Raw genomic sequence first — 23,886 nt, 5'->3', positions numbered from 1 at the left:
AAGCTCATTCAAATGATGGATGAATGGAAGTTTGCCCTCACTATGAGATCCGTGATATTAGAGCCACCAATAGCACTTCTTTGTAAACAGACCACGTGGTCTGTCTGGAATTGTGGAATGATCTCTTATGCCCAAGCAGGAGTAGTTGGACATACTTAATAAAAGTGATAGTGAGTATTTGCCCGAACTGTGTCAGGCAAAGCTTTTTGTTCCTTGTGAAGAATCTCATCAGCTCAACCTCCCCAAGTATCATGCTTGAAAATACAAGGTGTAGTATTTCTGAATAATTATCAGACTAATGAAGATCCAGGTATTGGGAGATAGGGGGGGGGCCTTCGTCTCTGTGAGCTGCCATTCTTGCAAGTCACAACTGTCACTGGCTGAAGACAATGGCTTCGCAAATATTTTGTGGATGAAGAACTAATCTGTCCAACTGCAGGCTGTTTTGACTTGAGAGCATGGCAGCTGGTGCCGCCGCTCCTTGGCAGCATGCACTTGACCGTACCGGCTGTACACCAAGACTGTCCCTTGGGTTGTCCAGTGTGCCAATGATGGTACTTCTGCCATACTTGCCATCATGACACCCACCATCAGGGGTATCCTGATTTTTGGGGGCAAGCCTAAGAATAACTATGCTCAACAAGAGACCTGACACTTCAGTGGATATCCATAGTCACTCTAGGGTGTGGGGATTCACTAACTGCTGCTCCGCCCTGCACTAGGCTGCAGAACTGACTATGGGAAAAGAAGGGATTATGGCCACAGATTCCAATATGGGCACCGACACACCACTGAGTGCATTCCTGTGAAGCGAATTCAGCACGGCTGCTAACACCCTGCGCTCCTTTGATGGAATCACTGTAAACTTCTCAGCAATAAATGGATGTTAAATTAATGCTATCTCAATAAGACATTGGGCACGACATGGGACCGCACCACCACTTCTCCAGCTGACCGTCCTGAACCTTCATAGTGGTCATATCCAGTGAACCCCTACATAATTTTCTAACAACGTGTTTTGAGTGAAATAATACATACATATATTTATTGACATGATCAGTTCCGCTGATATTTCTGTTAATGTTTCTTTATTTCTAGAGTGACAATTGCTAATTAAATGATTCCTAAAATAGACCTTACAGTATCATACTGAAATATAAAATAAAACTGAATACCAGTACTACCTTATTTACCAGTGCATAAGGTGACCCTAAATGTAAGCCCCCCCCCCCCCCCCCCCCCTCCTTTCCTAAGAAGCTCCTTGAGAAAAATTTATTTTGTCACATATTCTGACAAATCGAAATTACAAACTTTTGTTCACGTAAGAGGTCTGCCAAAAAGTTAACATTACACCTACTCTAAATTTATGCCATTTACTGTCTAAATTTTGATAATACAAGAAGAAATAAAATTTAAAAGGAAATTGTTTACATTAATTTTTATCTTCACTGCCTTTTTTGTTTAGTTATCCTGTTGTCTGTGGTATCACTATTTTTAATCATCACTGTCATCATCCTAACAGGACAGCTGTGAATCTTATACCTCCATGTTTGGCTGTTTCTTCCAAATATGTTGTGATTTCTGAGGTGGTGGTTACTGTGGGACCCAAGAACACCACTGTTTTTTGTGTACACACAGCAGATTTCATCTGATGTGGAAATATTTACAATATTATTTGCTTACAAACATAATTTCTGCCCGCCACTCTCTCATTGGCTGTGTCGAACCAGCAGCTGAACCCCCCCTCCCCCCCCCCCCTCTCCCCAGTTGTGCCACAGACTGATTACCCTGTAGTTTGGTCCCTTTATACCACAAACCAACCAACCATCACTCACAGTGAGTGTCGACAACATTGCTGCACAAAACACGTAAATACACCACTGGCCCCCATCTAGACGTTTAGTCTCTCCTGCAAAAATGTGTGTTACTGTTGTGTATTTGTCCAATTTTGAAATAAGTTTGATTCTGAGCACAAGTGCATTCATGCAAACTGCAGTTTGAACATGGTAGTTGTACATAGAAAGCCAAAGAACACAGAATATATTTCCACAATTGACTGCACGATGAAATTTTTGCCTGCTGAACACTCCCCTCCCCACACTCATCGTAGTTCTCAGCCACGATGGATACTGTTCCCCCTCCAACTTCCTGTATTGCTGTGCTTGAGCAACAGTGAACATGGACAGCAATATCTTCTGGGATGCAACTAATACGTAAATGAAAGATTGCAATCACTATCAGTCCAATTCTCGAACTTTTACTCATCCCGCAATCTAGTGACGTCTATTCGTACCATCTCCATAATGGGCCCTTTTGTTGTAATTTATTCTCGTGACAACAATTACAATCCATTTAATATCATTTTAGCATTTGTTAAACATTTCCTTCTGTGTTAATTTTCCTTCAGATTTCATCTGAACATCATCAGTGTGTTCTAAACCTGATTAAAAAGCTGGTAAAGATTTTCTCTGGTATTCTAATATGTGTACAGCGATTGAATTTCTCATTTGCAACCCCTTGGTATGTATACAAATGAAATGACAATTTCAGAGACTTTACTGGCTCATACATATACAATTTTATGTACATAGACAAACATTGACACAATTTGTATCAAGGCTGGGAACTGAACCCAGATCTCCTGCATACGAGGCAAATGCGTTAGCCACAAAGTCTCCTTTGCACAGTGGTTCACACAGCAGCACGAATTGCCCTGGCACGTCTTCCTCCTCAATCCAAATCCGTGCAGCTGGGTGAACCACTGTGCTAAGGAGGCTTTGTGGCTAGTGCACTTGCCTAGTAAGCAGAAGACCCAGTTCAATATCCAGCCTTGGTACAAATTTTCACTCACTGCTTCAGTCTATGTACATAAAACCCTTGGAAAAACATTACTTTCTCATAATGAAATAAAATATTGACTTGGGTTCAGACTCAAATAATGGTTTTTAAAGAACAAGATTTTCGTCTCTGAATGTGACCTCTACTTAAGAAGTAGCATAAATGTTTGTGTACGGTATCCATACATGTATGAGAACTTTTATTGCAGACCTATTCAAATACAACAAACGTTTGTAAGTTGTTAGAATTTAATGTTAGTTCCTCCTGTGTTTCCAAAACTTGTCACTTTGTAAACAGAGCATTAGATTGTTGTGGTGGCTAGTTTATAGTCTCGCGCATATCCCCTTCATTAGTGCCAGGAGTCAAGGTTGACACTGTATCGAGTGCTTCGGTCTGTATGGAAATCTCGAGCCTATTCGAATGCAACTATTGTCCTACCCTTCAGGATTGTTTGAAATAAATTTGTATGAAACCCCAACAGCCAAAGCTTCCTCTATAAATGTTAGATGCGCCCTTTATTAATCTATTAAAAAATGTAAAAACATTGATCTCAGCCTCAATAGTTTAATCTGCGAATATAAGATGACTCCATATTTTTCAAATGACAGATTTGCGAAAAAACCTTGTCTTATAATCGGGTAAATACGATAAGTGACTCAACCACTTCTCACGTAATACAGAAAAGCATTTTATTATTATTATTGTTGTTGTTGTTGACCATAGCTGGATATTTCTTTTCAGAAAGGAGAAATAGTAATGTGTGCTGCTCTTCTTGTGTAAAATTTATATTCTGAGGCCGCAGATGAAATGTCTTTTGATGTTGTCTAATAAATATTTTATTTTAGAAGGAAACATTCCACGTGGGAAAAAATTATATATAAAAACAAAGATGAGGTGACTTACCGAACAAAAGCGCTGGCAGGTCGATAAACACACAAACAAACACAAACATACACACAAAATTCAAGCTTTCGCAACAAACTGTTGCCTCATCAGGAAAGAGGGAAGGAGAGGGGAAGACGAAAGGAAGTGGGTTTTAAGGGAGAGGGTAAGGAGTCATTCCAATCCCGGGAGCGGAAAGACTTACCCTGAAAATATGTCTGCTTGTGTCTGTATGTGTGGATGGATATGTGCGTGTGTGCGAGTGTATACCTGTCCTTTTTTCCCCCTAAGGTAAGTCTTTCCGCTCCCGGGATTGGAATGACTCCTTACCCTCTCCCTTAAAACCCACTTCCTTTCGTCTTCCCCTCTCCTTCCCTCTTTCCTGATGAGGCAACAGTTTGTTGCGAAAGCTTGAATTTTGTGTGTATGTTTGTGTTTGTTTGTGTGTCTATCGACCTGCCAGCGCTTTTGTTCGGTAAGTCACCTCATCTTTGTTTTTATATAAAATATTTTATTTTCATTGAATCAACAGTGGGTTCTTGGTGAAACATTGTAAATTAACTAAACAAACACTGTTCTTTGGCCTTGTTTCACAATATTATTATAAATGTTACTGCACAACCTAGGTTTCAGGTTATAAGCCCACTATGTACTTGTACTTGAAAATGGGCTTATAAGCTGAAACCTAAGTTTTGCAGTAAAACAGAAAAAAGTGAGTGTATGGGACACCATTTGCAGCTGTGGAATCATTTGGGCCAATCTTTTCCAACAGCACAGTTAAAAATGCCCACTACATGGATTTGTTGCAGAACAATTTTCTTCTGCAACTTTAGGCAATAGTGTTACCAACTGACACACAATGGTTCATTCAAGATGGAGCTCATCCTCAGAAAGCAAACATTCTGGATTTCCTGCATGAACATTTTGGGCACTGTGTCACGACCCATTGATATCCATAATGTTTTCAGAGTGGTTCAATGTGGTTGCCACAGAGCCGAGATCTTAATCTCCGATTATTTCTTATGGGGATCTGTAAAGGCAGGCACAAAAACCATTAAATCTAATCCAGCTGTGAGTGGCTATCGACAGTTTTTCAGTAAGTCACAGTAGACTTGGATCTAGGCTGGTTGGAAACAACAGTTTGTCTCTAAGAGATGATAGTCAACAAGGTGGACATATTGAACAAGTACTGCATGCTCACGGAGCATCAACATTCTGATGAATAATGTAAAACAAAAAATTGAGATGTTCTGTTTATTAAAAGTAAAATAAACAATTTTCAATGTGTGACATTTTGAGCGACACCCCATATATTCCATGTGAAATAATATGCAATTTATTATAATCAAAAGTATGTAATTTTTTAACTTTGCCAGTGCCAATCAAAAGCCTATATCAAAAAGGATGGGAAATGTTCTTTATTTTGTTGCATCTAGTCTCGTGTCACAAATCCGCTAGCAGAGCCTTCTCATGCAGATGATTCTACACTGCATGAGGCCACACAGTGCTCCCATCACTGACTTTAAAGGGTCAAATCTTATTTTGCATTCATATGAATGAGGCATGTTCTTCTGGCAACCGTAAGTAGACAAAACTTTCATCTTTCATTAATAAAGATTTACTATGGCAATATGTGCTTTTAGTTGAAGCCTTGTCCCAGCATATTAATTTGCATGTTACTTAAATTAAGCAAGGAGTTGGAAAGCACACAAATGTTTGTAAATCAAAATTATCTGTACAATCACATCCAAAAATAGGTAGTACATTTTCTGTGAAATAGCCAGCATAAATTGCTAGATTAATGAAACTACCAATGCCAGCTATCAGTGACTGGCAGCAGCAGCACAAGTTTGTGCATTGCTCCTTGTTTATTATTAAGCATAATTTAGTCTTGCACTTAATTTCTCCATTTTTCCTTGAAAGAAATAAGTGATTGTGGCTGTTGTGAGATTGTGATGAAGGAGTAGGCTGCCATTTCCCAACAGCTGGAAGCTGCATTGGCCACTGTCAACCAGATTCATGTGGTTGCTGAGAATTGTGCCAGTGATGGAGTGGCAGGGTGGCCTCCTTTTCAAAAAATACCATGGTTTTTGCTTAAGTGGTCTGCAAAGGACCTTGGTCGATATGTGGCTTAATCCTCCAGTTGCACTGTTGGCATGCACTAACAAAGTTAATTTGCACACCTGGATACAGGAAATGGAAGTGCTTAAAGGAATGAAACTTCACAAGCTGTCATTTTTATGATATAACATCATAATTTCCAGTTTTTTTTTTAATGTGAGAAAATCTTTTTCTGTCTTTTCTCCAGATCTTGTTTATTACATGTCATTTGGAGCATTGAAATACTGACAAAGAACACTGATAGCCAGGTAAATTTTATAGTTACAGCAAGAATTAATAATTATAAAAATAATACTGTAACAACTGTAATGCACTTCCACAAATTTGGTATAATATATTGTCCTATATTTGTCTTAAGTTCTATCAGAATATGACAGTGATCCATTCCTCAATAAAGGAACATATAGAGTGTTTCTATGAAAAAAAAGTTTTTTTTTCATCAAGGAAAATATTTTCCAATCATAATTCAGATCTAATTAAACAACTTAACAATATATACACACAAAAGTGCACAGTATTAGGTATAGCTAATCAATAAGCTACATATTTAGAGAAATATAAATAAATGTGCTTCATGATTAGTTATAACTGCTCTGCTTATTATTCCTTAAGTCCTTCCAAAGAAGAACTGATAAAATTTTAAATAAAATACATCAACAAAGGAAAAAAGAAATCTATAGTGTTTACTATCACAGGTTGCTTAAAGCCATTCTAGACATTTCACTGCCTCTCAATTACACCACCAGACAACATTAGACATTTTTATCATTCAAGGAACACAGTACAATTGTTGTCTGCTAGTACAAACATAATTAAGAGTTTACCCATGAAATTGCCACAAAATAATCAAGAACAAAGATTCCTGTTTTACTGAAGGAGAAAGACTAGGTAATAAAACATTATATTAACAGTGATACTCATGGAATGTGTTACTGTTTCTTATCAGAAACATGAAGTAAGATCAACACACTACTTCAGTTATTCCTTAGACTAAAGGAATATGCCACTATGTTGTACATCTATAATTTGCACTTTTAAGATCATAAATACTTATGAACTGCACAGGTCTTTAAACATTCATGGCATAGTATATGCTGCTCTGGGCTACATTTTTAAAATATAAAAAGGTAAACCCATTATGAACCAAGCAGATATTGATACAAAACACTATTTCCATTGCATGTAAAAAAAATATTTTATATTGAATCATATCAAATAACGAACACACGTCAGCTGCCTCATGAATAGTGTTGCCTGGTATAATTTTGTTATACAATATTTACACACACAAATCACTTAAGATAAAGGATTCTTTTTCCCTGAGGAATATGCAATATGAAAACCATAAAATTTCTTGGAAATAAGTCACAGCTGTACAGTGTCTGTTAATACCTGAGTAAACAATTTTTGGCACCAAACATTGCACCTCACAAATATAGTTTGGCTCACAAAGTCCACAGTTAAAGACCAGTGTACTGTGGAGTGTTCTCAGCTGCACGAGTTTCTGCACTTCGCCCCAAGCGTGAAAACAAGCTGCGAGAGCAAGAACTTGTGCCCTTCTTGTGAGAGTTGCTTCTGTCATCTGGAGCCGCAAATGAATCTCTGAAAAATTACACTAATTGTGAAGACTGTTTACCAGTTATAAGACTCAAGATAGGGACAATTGAAAAAGTATCTGTAATCCATGTACATTATAATCAACTGATATAATTTATTAAAAATAATTAATAATTAACTAAAAAATAAAAATTAATAATAATAATGATAATAATAATTCATAAAAATATTTGAGCTTACTGGCTCAACTGCTTAGTCAGATTACAAATTCAAAGATTTGGGAGTTAAACCCCTAGACAATTCTCAAAGGTTTTTCAGTCACTTCTTCCAACTCGGACAATGACATGTTAATATGAAAATGCTGAGTTGCGCAGTGGTTTGGAGTGCACGTGTAATTGTTGGTCCTGCTTTAAGTTGCTAGGTAAATGAGCTGAAAGGTCTGAAGACTGCAAAGACACACTATCCTAATATGTTCATGCCTTGTAAAGCACTGTGGTGCTCAAACCAACCACTGGATTGACATTTCATTTCATAATTTGTTCAGCTGAACTGCTGTTATGAGGTTGAAGATGTCAGAAGTGCTACAAAACTTTTTATTTTTATTTTTTTGTGCAATCTCGTCTCAAGATTCATATCTTCCTGTGTATGTCTGGTAATGAGCTATGATCACAAGCTGCGATGTGGTCACAAATTGAACAGTGACCCAAAAACTGAATAAATTTCCTTTACTTCATGTCTATGGTCACAAATTCTTTTAAGTCCTTGGACTACAGATTTCAGTCAGCAACGATCTTCAGATCTGCAGCAAAATATTGGAAAAACACAAATACAACTATCAGATTGTCTACAGCTTAAAACAATAAAACAGACCATGATGAAAAGTGTTACTGACACATATGTGCACATGTGAACATTAAATATGATGAAGCGTTGTTGTTGTTGTTATCTTCAGTCCTGAGAATGGTTTGATGCAGCTCTCCATGCTACTCTATCCTGTGCAAGCTTCTTCATCTCCTAGTACTTACTGCAACCTACATCCTTCTGAATCTGCTTAGTGTATTCGCCTCTTGGTCTCCCTCTGCGATTTTTACCCTCCACGCTGCCCTCCAATGCTAAATTTGTGATCCCCTGATGCCTCAGAACATGTCCTACCAGCCAATCCCTTCTTTTAGTCAAGTTGTGCCACAAACCCCTCTTCTCCCCAGTTCTATTCAATACCTCCTCATTAGTTATGTGATCTACCCATCTAATCTTCACAATTCTTCTGTAGCATCACATTTCAAAAGCTTCTATTCTCTTCTTGTCCAAACTATTTATCGTCCATGTTTCACTTCCATACACGGCTCCACACTCCGATCCGTAGAACGTCAGTTTTCTTTCTTCTGATAACGACGTCCTCTTGAGTAGTCCCCGCCTGGAGATCCGAATGGGGGACTCTTTTACCTCCAGAATATTTTACCCAAGAGGATGCCACCATGATGCATGCCCTCTGGAAAAATTACGGCTGTAGTTTCCCTTGCTTTCAGTTGTTCGCAGTACCAGCACAGCAAGGCCGTTTTGGTTAGTGTTACAAGGTCAGATCAGTCGATCATCCAGACTGTCGCCCCTGCAACTACTGAAAAGGCTGCTGCCCCTCTTCAGGAACCACACGTTTGTCTGGCCTCTCAACAGATATCCCTCCTTTGTGGTTGCAACTACGGTACGGCCATCTGTATCGCTGAGGCACGCAAGCCTCCCACCAGCGGCAAGGTCCATGGTTCATGATGAGGCATACCTGTTTTATAAAAACACGTCCTAATGTACTGCAGCCATAGAGGCATCGTCAAATGCTAAACACAAAATCAGCAACGGCATTGTCAAACGTATATAAACAATAGTATGCGGTCAAACATATATAAATAATAGTATGCGCAGCTGTCATCTTATCAGCAGCACTACTGTTCAAAACAAACTGCAGTGTACAGTAGCTACAAAATGTTTGTGTTGCATGTTCACCAGATGTAGCTACTGTAGGCGTACACACATTCTTCAGTGATAATTGTGTGATGTAAAATAAAAAGGGAGGTACAATCAGTAAAATCTGTAGTGGACTTATAAGGTGTAAAATGCATTAAAGGAATGAAATAAAACAAGACACAAGTTAATTGTTAAAAAGGAAAAAGTTAAGAGCAAATAACTGACACACTCAAGTGGCGGTATTTTAGATAATGACATAACTAATAAACAGCTTTCAGAGTACACAGAATAATATAAAAATCACAAAACAAATAGCTAAAGAAGTCCAATGAATGTAAACAGACTGCTGCTGTTGGTGCTAACGCAAGAACGCCGCATTAGCGAGAAGGGGTTAGCGGAATGTGACCACCAGAGGACCCCTCGTACCCTGTGGAACATTGTTCCAAGAAAAGAATGATTCTAGTTAATGAAAGAGAGGAGGAACAAGAAAACTCTAGAGTTATGCACACAACATAAGAAAATGAAGTAAATATGTAAAGCACTCTAAAGTAGGTGAAACTATCAGCAAGATATATAAAAGAGAGGTATTCAATGATTAAAGTAGAACACTGTCCAACAAAGTAAAGTAGGCATTGGCACAATATCACTTTGGCAATTAAGTACTTATGCTGGCTCTTGTTTTTCCTCTTTATAAATTTCAAGCTCTTCTAACAAGTTCGTGGTCTTTTTCCACCCTGTGGAGAATATGCATACTATTCTCTGTGTTCTCCATAGAATGGCGACTTTTGGATACATGCTGTCCCAAAGCAGTTTTGTTCCATAGCTGTGAATGTTCTTTAAACCTACATTAAAAGCAGCATGTTTGATTGATATAATATTTGTCACAGTTACTACAATCAATCCAGACCCATCAAATTTGTCACATGTCCTTTCCAGTTTATGATTTACTTGCAGTTTTAGGGTGTTGTTAACCTGAAAGTTGCATCTAACATCAGATGTGTGTGCCCGCTGTTTGTTATACATTTCTTTAGCCTACTGTAAGGGCGCGTTATGTCATTTACAGAAAAGCCGTTAGCTACAACAATCTGCTTTAAAATGCCGAGTTCTTCACATATTTTGCTTTTGGCCAAATGTAGATGAAGGAGCTGGTGAATCATGGAGGTGAAGAAGGCCTTTTTGTATCAGGGAGGATGACATGCACTGGCACTGAAGATACTATTTGTACAAGTCAGTTTTCTGAAAATCCAAAACTTATGTTTGTTGTCAACTTTTTTAATGTTAAGATCAAGGTAGTTAATGGAGCTTTCTTTTTCAACTTCAGTAGTAAAAGTTGTTTTTGAGTGCACGCCACTTGTTGCTTGGGCAAATGCGTTGACCTAACTGGTGTCGCCTTCCATCAGTAATAAACATACTGTTTATAATAAATAGTTTGATCTTTTAGCTGAGAAAACTTGGCAAAAAATTTACAGTCTATATCATTCACAAAAATATTGCTAAAGTACCAGCTAGACTATTACGCATCCCAAGCCCATCTTTTTGATAATTTATTTTGTCACTGAAGGTGAAAAAAGTCAAGAAATTCAATTAGTTGTGTACACTTTTAAGCACTGATTTTATTATGGGATAGGAGATTACGTTGAATAATATCAATAGTTTCTTTTACTGGGACATTACTGCAGAGGTTTTTTATATCCAAGGATGCTGATGTCGCATTATTTGGTATAAGTATAACCTTGATTGCATTTGCTAGCCTAGAACTGTTTATGACCCCAATTTAATTATTGACTTTTTCTGTTGTCCGTCTTTCCCTCACTAGCTCTAAATTCCTGGAGGTATGTACTGTCTATGCAACTAAATGAAGGCAGTTTTGTTTATTGCCATATGCATTTCGCTTCTTTTATCAAATGTGTTAACTGATTTAAGTTTATTGATCTGTTCAAAATGGTTCTTTTAAAGTGGTGAATCATGAGAGCCATATTTTAAAGGGTCTAAATACCAAGTCAAAGAAGGAATCGAATCCAGGTCTCCTGCTTACTAGGCAGGCATGTCACCCACTGAGCCACCTTGGTACAGCGGTTCACGCACACACCTCCCTCCTTGATCCAAATTTTCACTGCCACCCCACTCTAAATTTTCGCTTACACACATACAGAAATGCCGAGGTCCTTCATGTTCTGGAACAGCACCTCAGCATTGAACGTAAAATAAGGGATCCAACCTGAAACCCAAAAGCAGAAACTTATACAAATGAAATAACAAAATTTCAAACTTATCTGGTCTCATACAGGTATGATTTTGTGTATATAGACTGTATGAGAAGAGTAAAGTCTCTGAAATTGTGTCATTTCATTCGTAAATATATAACTTATAATAGGAGATGAAGTCCATCTATTTGATATAACTTAGAAAGCAGAACTTCTCTGCAAGGTAGCACCTTTGTTTACAGTTTACTACATTAAATTTAGCTGGTGCAAGTATGATTAGCAATATGCTAAGTGATAGTTTATTGTTAATACATTGTAGAGATTAAATTAAGACATGTAAATTACAGAAACTTAATTATGTCTTGATTCATTCCATATCCCTGAAGGTTCTCTTCAGCAGAAAATCACCCTTAGAATTGAGAAGAGATTTTTTTTAAACTGACATCAAGATTCCCCTTCTGCACTATTATCTGATATCCGCAAACACTGCTGCTTCAATATCATGGACAGGAAGTTACATTTGCTACACTTTTACATAGTTTTCAGACAATACAAGAATTTATGCATATGGCCATATGCAGCTAGTTAGTTAGATGTTCCATGTTGTTGTTGTTGTGGTGGTCTTCAGTCCTGAGACTGGTTCGATGCAGCTCTCCATGCTACCCTATCCTGTGCAAGTTTCTTCATCTCCCAGTACGTACTGTAACCTACATCCCTCTGAATCTGCTTAGTGTATTCATATGTTGATCTCCCTCTACGATTTTTACCCTCCACGCTGCCCTCCAATGCTAAATTTGTGATCCCTTGATGCCTCAGAACATGTCCTACCAACCAGTCCCTTCTTCTCGTCAAGTTGTGCCACAAACCCCTCTTCTCCCCAGTTCTATTCAATACCTCCTCATTAGTTATGTGATCTACCCATCTAATCTTCAGCATTCTTCTGTAGCACCACATTTCGAAAGCTTATATTCTCTTCCTGTCCAAACTATTTACCGTCCATGTTTCACTTCCATACATGGCTACACTCCATACAAATACTTTCAGAAATGACTTCCAGACACTTAAATCTATACTCAATGTTAACAAATTTCTCTTCTTCAGAAACGCTTTCCTTGCCATTGCCAGTCTACATTTTATATCCTCTCTACTTCGACCATCATCAGTTATTTTGCTCCCCAAATAGCAAAATTCCTTTACTACTTTAACTGTCTCATTTCCTAATCTAATTCCCTCAGCATCACCCGACTTAATTCTACTACATTCCATTATCCTTGTTTTGCTTTTGTTGATGTTCATCTTATATCCTCCTTTCAAGACACTGTCCATGCCATTCAACTGCTCTTCCAAGTCCTTTGCTGTCTCTGACAGAATTACAATGTCATCGGCGAACCTCAAAGTTTTTATTTCTTCTCCATGGATTTTAATACCTACTCCAAATTTTTCTTTTGTTTCCTTTACTGCTTGCTCAATATACAGATTGAATAACATTGGGGAAAGGCTACAACCCTTCTCACTCCCTTCCCAACCACTGCTTTCCTTTCGTGTTCCTCGACTCTTATAACTGCCATCCGGTTTCTGTACAAATTGTAAATAGCCTTTCGCTCCCTGTATTTTACCCCTGCCACCTTTAGAATTTGGAAGAGAGTATTCCAGTGAACATTGTCAAAAGCTTTCTCTAAGTCTACAAATGCTAGAAACGTAGGTTTGCCTTTCCTTAATCTTTCTTCTAACATAAGTCATAAGGTCAGTATTGCCTCACGTGTTCCAATATTTCTACGGAATCCAAACTGCTCTTCCCCGATGTCGGCTTCTACCAGTTTTTCCATTCGTCTGTAAAGAATTCGTGTTAGTATTTTGCAGCTGTGACTTATTAAACTGATAGTTCGGTAATTTTCACATCTGTCAACATCTGCTTTCTTTGGGATTGGAATTATTACATTCTTCTTGAAGTCTGAGGGTACTTCGCCTGTCTCATACATCTTCCTCACCAGATGGTAGAGTTTTGTCAGGACTGGCTCTCCCAAGGCCGTCAGTAGTTCTATTTCTTTATTCATTATTAAACCTACTCCTGCATTACCCCTATTTGATTTTGTATTTATAACCCTGTATTCACCTGACCAGAAGTCTTGTTCCTCCTGCCACCGAACGTCACTAATTCCCACTATATCTAACTTTAACCTGTCCATTTCTCTTTTTAAATTTTCTAACATACCTGCCCGATTAAGGGATCTGACATTCCACGTTCCGATCCGTAGAATGCCAGTTTTCTTTCTCCTGATAACACATAACACTATAGTTGGCTAAACGAGATGTTTTGCAGAATCATGAAAATTACAAGTGTGTGAGAATTCTGTTATGAATAACAGCTCTGTACTCCAGGGCGGAGGCTAGTGCCTCCTCTTGGCACCTTCCATCCTCAGTCACCTATGATACTAATTTTCAATTTTTCATAAGAACCGTATATGAAGCACAAATGAATGGTGAACGAGTAAAAATAAACGGTTCCCAGAAAAGAGTGATAATCAGTGAACTAGTTCCCAAGGATGAACGAGTTTGCCCATGTCTAGTACAGATCTTTCATCGAGTGAGCACTTCTATATGATGATTAAGTACGGAGCTATTATATCTGCACACTCAAAGTGATTTAATTGGTATACTATCTGGACCAGCGGACTAGTCTTTATTGAATGATTTAAGCCGGTTTGCTACACCAAGTATATCTAATTTTAACTTACTCATGTTGGCAGCAGTTCTGGATTCAATTTTTTTAATATTTACACTGTCTTCTTTGGTGAAGGAATTTTTGAAACCATATTTAATGACTCCACTTTAACAGCTCTGTCACTGGTAAAATTAGCATTGCTATCATGCTGTCAAAAGCAAACCACTCAGCTCTTTGTTTACATGGCTGACAGCTGTGTTAACATGGTGCTGTAAAACCTCTACAAACCCCATGAGTGTGTGTGCTGTTTCTGCACCTGTCTCCTCCATGTGACCTTTAATACTGTACTCTTAAGTTTCTGGCCAGGCTGTTACTTGCTCCTCCTACTTTAACAGGGTGTATATGCCCCGGGACAACTTGGAAATCAAGGAAAAATGTAAGAATTTTTTCATCTGGGAAAAATATGAGAAAACCTAAGTTTTTTCGTATTCTGGAAGTTTTTTATTTTTTAGTTTTTAGTTACATTTTTATAATTTTGACTGAGAAGAACTGATACTCTAACACAACAAAACAAACAAGAGAATAACACCAAAATAAAACTTTAGTTGAAAAGAAAATATGCCATTTAGAACAACAAAACACAGCATTTTATTTTAGAGGTCTGTCTTGACCATACCTATTACTGGTTTTGGCTACTGACATCTTCAGATCATAAAATATTCTGTTGTAGTATCAACGTCAAAATATTTTATGATCTGAAGATGGCAGTAGCCAAATCCAGTAATAGTGAAGCGGTTAAAAAAATAAATAAATAAAAAAAAAAGATCATGAACACATTTTCAGACTTTTATGTCTTCTACTGATAACGAAACACGGTGCACCCATAAGCTGTGTCAACAGCAAAATGTGTCAAAGGCCTTCAGACGAAGACTATGCAATACTCCATAACAACAAACTGCTTCTTATGAGCTTGGCATCACAACTGTTCACATTCCTAACACATCACTGGAAAATACTACAAATGATGGTTGGAGAAACATTACTTTTAAAGTAAATTTTCTTTTTCAAGGCGAATCATGTTACATGTGAGAACGTGCAATGCATTTCTTAAATTATCGATTCATTCTAAACCTAACACTTTGAGGATCACCCATTTACAAACATTTAAGGCCCAGAAGGACAGCCATTTATGCCATTATTTAAAATTTAACTGGCCAATTGTGTTGGATATATCTTAAAGAGTAACCCACTCCAAGAAAGACCAATATTATATATGAAAACTTAGCTTTTCTCATAGCTGTACTTACATATATAATTTAAACCATTACCTTTTCCTATTTATGTGTTTGCACTACTTAACAGTGATGCTGCTATGGGCGACATCATCAACATGTGTCCTATGCTTTGAATATCCACTGTGATTGGCTGGCGAGATCACATGACATGATGAATGTCCGGCTGACAAAAACGCATTGCGGTCTTGATTACAGTCCTTCGGAAACTACTGTGCTTTATTTGGTGGAATTCATATTTATACTTTTGTAATCTGAAACTGTGCAATACACATGTTGCCGTGCATCACTGATCTTTCCAAAACATGCCATTTGTTGGGTAGTTCTACGCTGGTGTATAAAAGTTTTCCCATTTACCAGGAGGAAATGTGTTTTTAACCAGGAACTCCAGGAATCTCTCTTCCTTGGCTGTGTATACAGCCTTTATAAGAACTTAATCCTCTTCCTCAAAATGTCTGCACAAAGTCCATACTTTCTGTCACCTAGGTAAGCTAGGCACTAGGTCTGCAATACTTGTGACCTGGTATTCTGCACTTATCTTTTCATGTACTATTTGGCCTACACCCCTCCCGCGACTGCTATATAGCAGCAGACCTCTCTTCTTTGTACTCGACTTTCTACTGACCTAACCTTAAAGTCATTGTAGAAAGTCTGCTGCACTTTACTTTGCAGTAGAATCCTTTTTCTGTCTACTGATTGTGTGCATCACCCCCCCACCCTCCCACACACACACACACACACACACACACACACACTAAATGAGTCACATCCAAAAGATTATTATCTTTTTTTAAAGTAACAAACAGGTAACTGAAATGTCTTACCCAAAGAAGGGGACAAGGGACACAAGAAGATCCTTGTCTGGAGATGTGGCCATTTCATTGTTGGTCTGCACAAGGTGATTAACCACACAACGCAGATAGTGCTGCAAACGTCTTCGTCTCTCTTCAACAAATCTGGAATCCTGCAGCAAAGCAGTGATGCAACATTCTGAATGTGAATGATTAATGACTCATGGTCTAACAAATATGTCTACTGGTTCCTTCCTGCAACTGAATTTTTTTTGTCAGTTCACGAACTTATATCCTTTGAAAATTTCAGCAGGTCCAAAAATGAATTTGTTCACAAAACCATGCCCTTTAGATGTTGCTCTCATATTACAAATGATTAGAAACTGGAAAAATTTTCATTTTTCGATAAATGTGTAATAGATGCTAATTCTGCTCAAAATAACAAAATGCAAAATTACTTAATAGATACTATTTCACAGCTAATTATCTAGATGAACTGTTTTATCAGAGATAGTTTGAAACAACTTTATTTTCTGCAAATAAATACCGAAAATGTAACCAATTATCAATTACTGGTATTGTAAATCATCTGCAAACCAAATTTGGAAAGATAATTTGTGTAAGAACCTGTTTGCAAAATAAAAAGTATACAAAAGCAACGACATACACTAAGTGATCAAAAGTATCCAGACACCCCCAAAAACATACTTTTTTCATATTAGGTTCATTTTGCTGCCACCTACTGCCAGGTTCTTCATATCAGCAACCTCAGTAGTCATTAGACATTGTGGGACAGCAGAATGAGGCCCTCTGCAGAACTCAGGGACTTCGAGCATGGTCACATGATTGGGTGTCACTTGTGTCATACGTCTGTACGCGAAATTTCCACACTCCTAAACATCCCTAGTTCCACTGTTTCCGATGTGATAGTCAAGTGGAAACGTGAAGGGACACATGCAGCACAAAAGTGTACAGGCTGACCTCATCTGTTGACTACAGAGACCACCCACAGTTGAAAAGGGTCGTAATGTGTAATAGGCAGACATCTATCCAGACCATCACACAGGAATTCCAAACTGCATCCGGATCCACTGAAAGTACTATGACAGTTAGGCGGGGGGTTGGAAAACTTAGATTTCATGGTCGAGTTGCTGCTCGCAAGTCACACATCACGCCGGTAAATGCCAAACAACGCCTCGCTTGATGTAAGGACGTAAACACTGGATGACTGAACAGTGGAAAAACGTAGTGTGAAGTGACAAATCACACTATACAATGTGGTCATGTTTTTCATGGAGGGGGCTTGCACCCCTTGTTGTTTTGCGTTGCACTATCACAGCACAGGCCTACATTGATGTTTTAAGCACCTTCTTGCTTCCCACAGTTGAAGAGCAATTCAGGGATGGCGATTGCACCTTTTAACACAATTGAGCACCTGTTCATAATACATAGCCTGTGGCGAAGAGGTTACGCGACAATAACATCTCTGTAATGGCATCCACAGAGGCTTGACCTGAATCCTACAGAACACCTTTGGAATGCCAACTTTGTGCCTGACCTCACTAACTGACATCGATACCTCTCCTCAGTGCAGGACTCCATGAAGAATGTGCTGCCATTCCCCAAGAAACGTTCCAGCACCTGATTGAACATATGCCTGCGAGAGTGGAAGTTGTCATCAAGGCTAAGGGTGAGCAAACACCATTTTGAATTACAACATTACAGGTACAGAGCACCACAAACATTTATGTTATTTTCAGCCAGGTGTCCGGATACTTTTGATCAAATAGTGCATCAATGTGCCCAAAGATCTGGCAGTTGTGGGCAGTTGAATGGTCTATTTAAGATATATGTAGTACTCAGTCATGGTACATAGCATTTTATGACAAAGACACATGTGCAAGCTCAAAATATGGTATAAGGCAGACACTTTTAATGTAGCAAATTAGGTGGCATATGTTTTGAACTGTGGTTGCATTTTACACAGCTAGGCGTCAGGTCCGAACTATTTCGTTAACAATACTCTGCCAACCTCAAAAAGCAACTGCGCAGCAGTCCTCCCTGAATGCTTTGTGTTGTGCATTGACTGCTGTTTTGATTTCTTTTCTTATTTTGAAATAAGTGAAGTGACTAATCCTGGTTCATCACAAATATTGATTGTGACCCTTAAAACACCAGATGAGATCTGTGATCCCCATGACGATGGGTCAGTTCTGCTGTAGACTGCTGCCATGTGAAATGGAAACTGTGGGAAAGGGGGGAGAGTTTGTTTCTCACAAGGGAACCTCCCCATCGCCCCCCCCCCCCCCCTCAGATTTAGTTATAAGTTGGCACAGTGGATAGGCCTTGAAAAACTGAACACAGATCACGCGAGAAAACAGGAAGTTGTGTGGAACTATGAAAAAAATATGCAAAATACACAAACTGAGTAGTCCATGCGCAATATATGCAACATCAAGGTCTAATGTGAGTCCAGGAGTGCCGTGGTCCGGTGGTTAGCATGAGCAGCTGCGGACGAGAGGTCCTTGGTTCAAGTCTTCCCTTGGGTGAAAAGTTTAATTTTTTATTTTCAATTATTTTGCGAAGCTGCACAGGTACACAGAGCAGTATTGTTTATGTGATTGTGAGTCAATTATCGAAGTTCAGGCACTCACACATAATCAACTTCGCTCTCCAAAATTCCAGGACATGTTCAGATTTGCTTGGACATATGCAGGATTTGACGGTCTACACACGGAAAAATTTGAAAATATTAAAAACATATGTTTGGACAGAGCACAGGGAAAACTGTGAAACTGTTGCATTCATTTGTTATCGTTTATGTGACAAACTCTTATGTTTTCATCACTTTTTTGGGAGTGATCATCACATCCACAAGAAAACTTAAATTGGGCAAGGCAGAAGAATCTTTTTACCCATTGTTCAAGTGTACAAGTTAGGTGGGTCGACGACATATTCCTGTCATGTGACGCACATGCCGTCACCAGTGTCGTGTAGAATATATCAGACGTGTTTTCCTGTGGAGGAATCAGTTGACCTATGACCTTGCGATCAAATGTTTTCGGTTCCCATTTGAGAGGCATGTCCTTTCGTCTACTAATCGCGCGGTTTTGAGGTGCCGTCGCAAAACACAGACACTAAACTTATTACAGTGAACAGAGACGTCAGTGAACGAACGGACAGATCATAGCTTTGCGAAAATAAAGAAAGTAAATTTTTCACTCTAGGGAAGACTTGAACCAAGGACCTCTCGTTCCACAGCTGCTCACACTAACCACGGGACCATGGTGCTCATGAGCTCAGACTATACTTGATGTTGCCTATCTTGCACATGGACTACTCAGTTTGTATATTTTGCTTATTTTTTTCATAGTTCCACACAACTTCTTCCTGTTTTCTTGATTGATCGGTGTTCAGTTTTTCAAGGCCTATCCACTGTGCCAACTTATAACTAACTCTGAGGGGGCTGTGATGGGGAGGTTCCCTTGTCAGAAGCGCTTCTCTCCCCTCTGGCAGTCAAAATTCTAGTTTGTTTACGATCGTGGCCATCTGCCATTATATCCTGTAGTGCCTGCACTCTGTGCTATAGAGATTGGAAAACAAAACCTGCAACTTTTTTCGTCTGCACCGAAATTCTGCGGAGATCTGGGGTGCAAATTTCTCGATTTCCCTATTGGGTGGACAAATGTAGGGTCCCTATGAATAGGTCAGGAGTGCACTACAAGCAGAAAGCAGCTACAAGGGTAGCATAGTATGTGTGGAGTGCACATGTGGGGTTTTTAGGTTAGAGAATTCCCTCCCTAGGCTCGACAAGATGCCTCCTGAGACGCGACAAGGTAGTAGTAGGCAAAACACAACAGGGAATAACAAAATTAATGTGGTAATAGTAAACTGCAGGAGCGTCTATAGAAAGGTCCCAGAACTGCTCTCATTAATAAACTGTCACAGTGCCCATATAGTACTAGGGACAGAAAGCTGGCTGAAACCAGATGTAAACAGTAATGAAATTCTAAACTCAGATTGGAATGTATATTGCAGAGAGAGGCTGGACAGTGAAGAGGGAGGCGTGTTTATAGCAATAAAAAATGCAATAGTATCGAATCTAACTGACGGAGATCCGAAATGTGAAATTATTTTGGTGAAGGTCACGGTTAAAGCAGGCTCAGGCATGGTAATTGGATGTCGCTATAGGCCCTCTTCCTCAGCAACTGTTGTGGCAGAGCAGCTGAAGGAAAATATTTTGAGTACATTTCCCAACCATGTTATAGTTCTGGGTGGAGATTTTAATTTGCCAGATATAGACTGGGAGACTCAAAAAAATTTCACTGCCACCCATTATAAACGTTTAAGTACATTATCTGAGAACTACCTTGAGCAGTTAAACAGAGAACCGACTCATGGCGATAATATATTAGACCTTCTGGTGACAAACAAACCCCAACTATTTGAAACAATTAATGCAGAACAGGGAATCAGCGATCATAAAGCAGTTACTGCATAGATGATTTCAGCCGTAAATAGAAATATTAAAAAAGGTAGGAAGATTTTTCTGTTTAGCAAAAGTGACAACAAGCAGATTTCAGAGTACTTGGCGGCTCAACACAAAAGTTTTGTCTCAAGTACAGATAGTGTTGAGGATCAGTGGACAAAGTTCAAAACCATCGTACAATATGCATTAGATGAGTATGTGCCAAGCAAGATCATAAGAGATGGAAAAGAGCCACCATGGTACAACAACTGAGTTAGAAAACTGCTGCAGAAGCCAAGGGAACTTCACAACAAACATAAACATAGCCAAATCCTTGCAGACAAACAAAAATTACGCGAAGCGAAATGTAGTGTGAGGAGGGCTATGCGAGAGGCGTTCAATGAATTTGAAAGTAAAGCTCTATGTACTGACTTGGCAGAAAATCCTAAGAAATTTTGGTCTTATGTCACAGCAGTAGGTGAATCAAAACAAAATGTCCAGACACTCTGTGACCAAAATGGTACTGAAACAGAGGATGACAGACTAAAGACCGAAATACTAAATATCTTTTTCCAAAGCTGTTTCATAGAGGAAGACCACACTGTAGTTCCTTCTCTAGATTGTCGCAAAGATGACAAAATGGTAGATATCAAAATAGATGACAGAGGGATAGAAAAACAATTAAAATCGCTCAAAAGAGGAAAGGCCACTGGACCTGATGGGATACCAGTTCGATTTTACACAGAGTACGCGAAGGAACTTGCATCCCTTCTTGCAGCAGTGTACCGTAGGTCTCTGAAGAGCGTAGCGTTCCGAAGAATTGGAAAAGGGCACAGGTCATCCCCATTTTCAAGAAGGGACATCGAACAGATGTGCAGAACTATAGACCTATATCTCTAATGTTGATCAGTTGTAGAATTTTGGAACACTTATTATGTTCGAGTATAATGACTTTTCTGGAGACTAGAAATCTAGTCTGTAGGAATCAGCATGGGTTTAGAAAACAACAGTCGTGTGAAACCCAGCTCGTGCTATTCATCCACGAGACTCAGAGGGCCATAGACACGGGTTCCCAGGTAGATGCCGTGTTTCTTGACTTCCGCAAGGCATTCGATACAGTTCCCCACAGTCGTTTAATGAACAAAGTAAGAGCATATGGACTATCAGACCAATTGTGTGATTGGATTGAAGAGTTACAAGATAACAGAACACAGCACGTCATTCTCAATGGAGAGAAGTCTTCCGAAGTAACAGCGATTTCAGGTGTGCCACAGGGGAGTGTCGTAGGACTGTTGCTATTCACAATATACATAAATGACCTTGTGGATAACATCGGAAGTTCACTGAGGCTTTTTGCGGATGATGCTGTAGTATACCGAGAGGTTGTAACAATGGAAAATTATACTGAAATGCAGGAGGATCTGCAATGAATTGACGCATGGTGCAGGGAATGGCAATTGAATCTCAGCGTAGACAAGTGTAATGTGCTGCTAATACACAGAAAGAAAGATCCTTTATCATTTAGCTACAATATAGCAGGTCAGCAACTGGAAGCAGTTAATTCCATAAATTATCTGGGAGTAGGCATTAGGAGTGATTTAAAATGGAACGATCATATAAAGTTGATCGTCAGTAAAGCAGATGCCAGACAGATTCATTGGAAGAATCCTAAGGAAATGCAATCCGAAAACAAAGGAAGTATGTCACAGTACACTTGTTCGCCCACTGCTTGAATATTGCTCACCAGTGTGGGATCCGTACCAGGTGGGATTGATAGAGGAAATAGAGAAGATCCAACGGAGAGCAGCAAGCTTCATTACAGGATCATTTAGTAATCGTGAAAGTGTTACGGAGATGATAGAGAAACTCCAGTGGAAGACTCTGCAGGAGAGAGACTCAGCAGCTTGGTACGGGCTTTTGTTGAAGTTTCAAGTACGTACCTTCACCAAGGAGTCAAGCAGTATATTGCTCCCTCCTACGTATATCTCACGAAGAGACCATGAGGATAAAATCAGAGAGATTAGAGCCTACGCAGAGGCATACCGACAATCTTTCTTTCCACGAACAATACGAGACTAGAATAGAAGGGAGAACCGATTGAGGTACTCTAAGTACCCTCCGCCACACACCGTCAGGTGGCTCGCAGAGTATTGATGTAGCTGTGGATGTAGATTCTTCCCCTAATGTTTAAACAGTTACTTTATGTTCAGTTCTAATTCTATGCTAAGTATCCTGTCAGTTCTACCCGTAGGCCTAGCTTTGTCAAGCATAGACCACATGACTGAATTCCCATGAAAGGTTGAAATTTATCATTTGCAGAATTTGTAATCATTGAACTTGGGAGAGAGAAGACAAATATGTGCAGAAACATCTTAAACCAGAGACGCATTCAGTTCACTGGTGGGAAAATACTGGCTGCTTTTCAACAGAATAATCATTTTTGAAAGCTTCAGTACAGCCAAACGGAGAAAACATAGGTTATTTAAGAAGAAAATCGTGTTGAAGTTTTTGCAAAAGCAAACATTCCAGTCAAAAAGTTCCCAGTCAGCACTTTTTTTAACAGTCAATTTCAAAGAACTGAGGCTTGCTTTGTCTTCAATCATGTAGCATTACAACCTTTTAAATTTGTACATCTACTCATTTATAATAACATACGAAAAAAATTGTGAACTTTTGACAAAAACAGACAAGAATTTTGCCAAAAACAGGTGCAAATTTTGCCAGAAGTAGATGCTACAATTTTCAGTTCCTTAAAGTGACCTATGTTAATTGCAATGCATTTTTGACCAACACAGGAGCACTAAATAATTTTGGTTGCTTAAAACTTAATCATAACAATTTCTGTGAAAAGTCTTGTTAAAGGTAAAAAAAAGCTCTAAGATAATCACAACCCTGGATGTATATGAATTCATGGATTTATCAAAGTATTAACACTCTTACGGCACAAATACTTTTCTGTGTGTTCCTCTTTCTTTGACACCCACAGAAGAGAAGTTACATGACAGACAAAACAAATTTATAAATCCATAAGTCACAAAACAAACGCTACTTCTTTATTAAACTCTCAGTTACTGTTACCACAAGAATGCCATTATAAGAAGGCAGAATTATCATG

General features: G+C 38.8%; 1 protein-coding gene across 2 annotated transcripts in view; it reads right to left on the bottom strand.

Annotated features, from left to right (window-relative positions):
* Positions 1-5,977: 5,977 nt before the first annotated feature.
* LOC124619489 (sorting nexin-29) overlaps positions 5,978-23,886 on the bottom strand; it is a 177,631-nt gene continuing 159,722 nt past the window's right edge. For both annotated transcript variants that reach the window (XM_047145914.1, XM_047145906.1), the window contains exons 14-15: positions 16,337-16,476; positions 5,978-7,443 (exon numbers count right to left, since the gene is read on the bottom strand). In XM_047145914.1, coding sequence (XP_047001870.1) covers positions 7,302-7,443; positions 16,337-16,476 — 282 coding nt within the window. In that variant the 3' untranslated portion in view covers positions 5,978-7,301. The remainder of the gene's footprint in view (positions 7,444-16,336; positions 16,477-23,886) is intronic.

The sequence above is a fragment of the Schistocerca americana genome, chromosome 1 (assembly GCF_021461395.2).
Source record: "Schistocerca americana isolate TAMUIC-IGC-003095 chromosome 1, iqSchAmer2.1, whole genome shotgun sequence".
Taxonomy (NCBI): Eukaryota; Metazoa; Arthropoda; class Insecta; order Orthoptera; family Acrididae; genus Schistocerca; species Schistocerca americana.
This window is presented reverse-complemented; position numbering and strand designations above follow the sequence as displayed.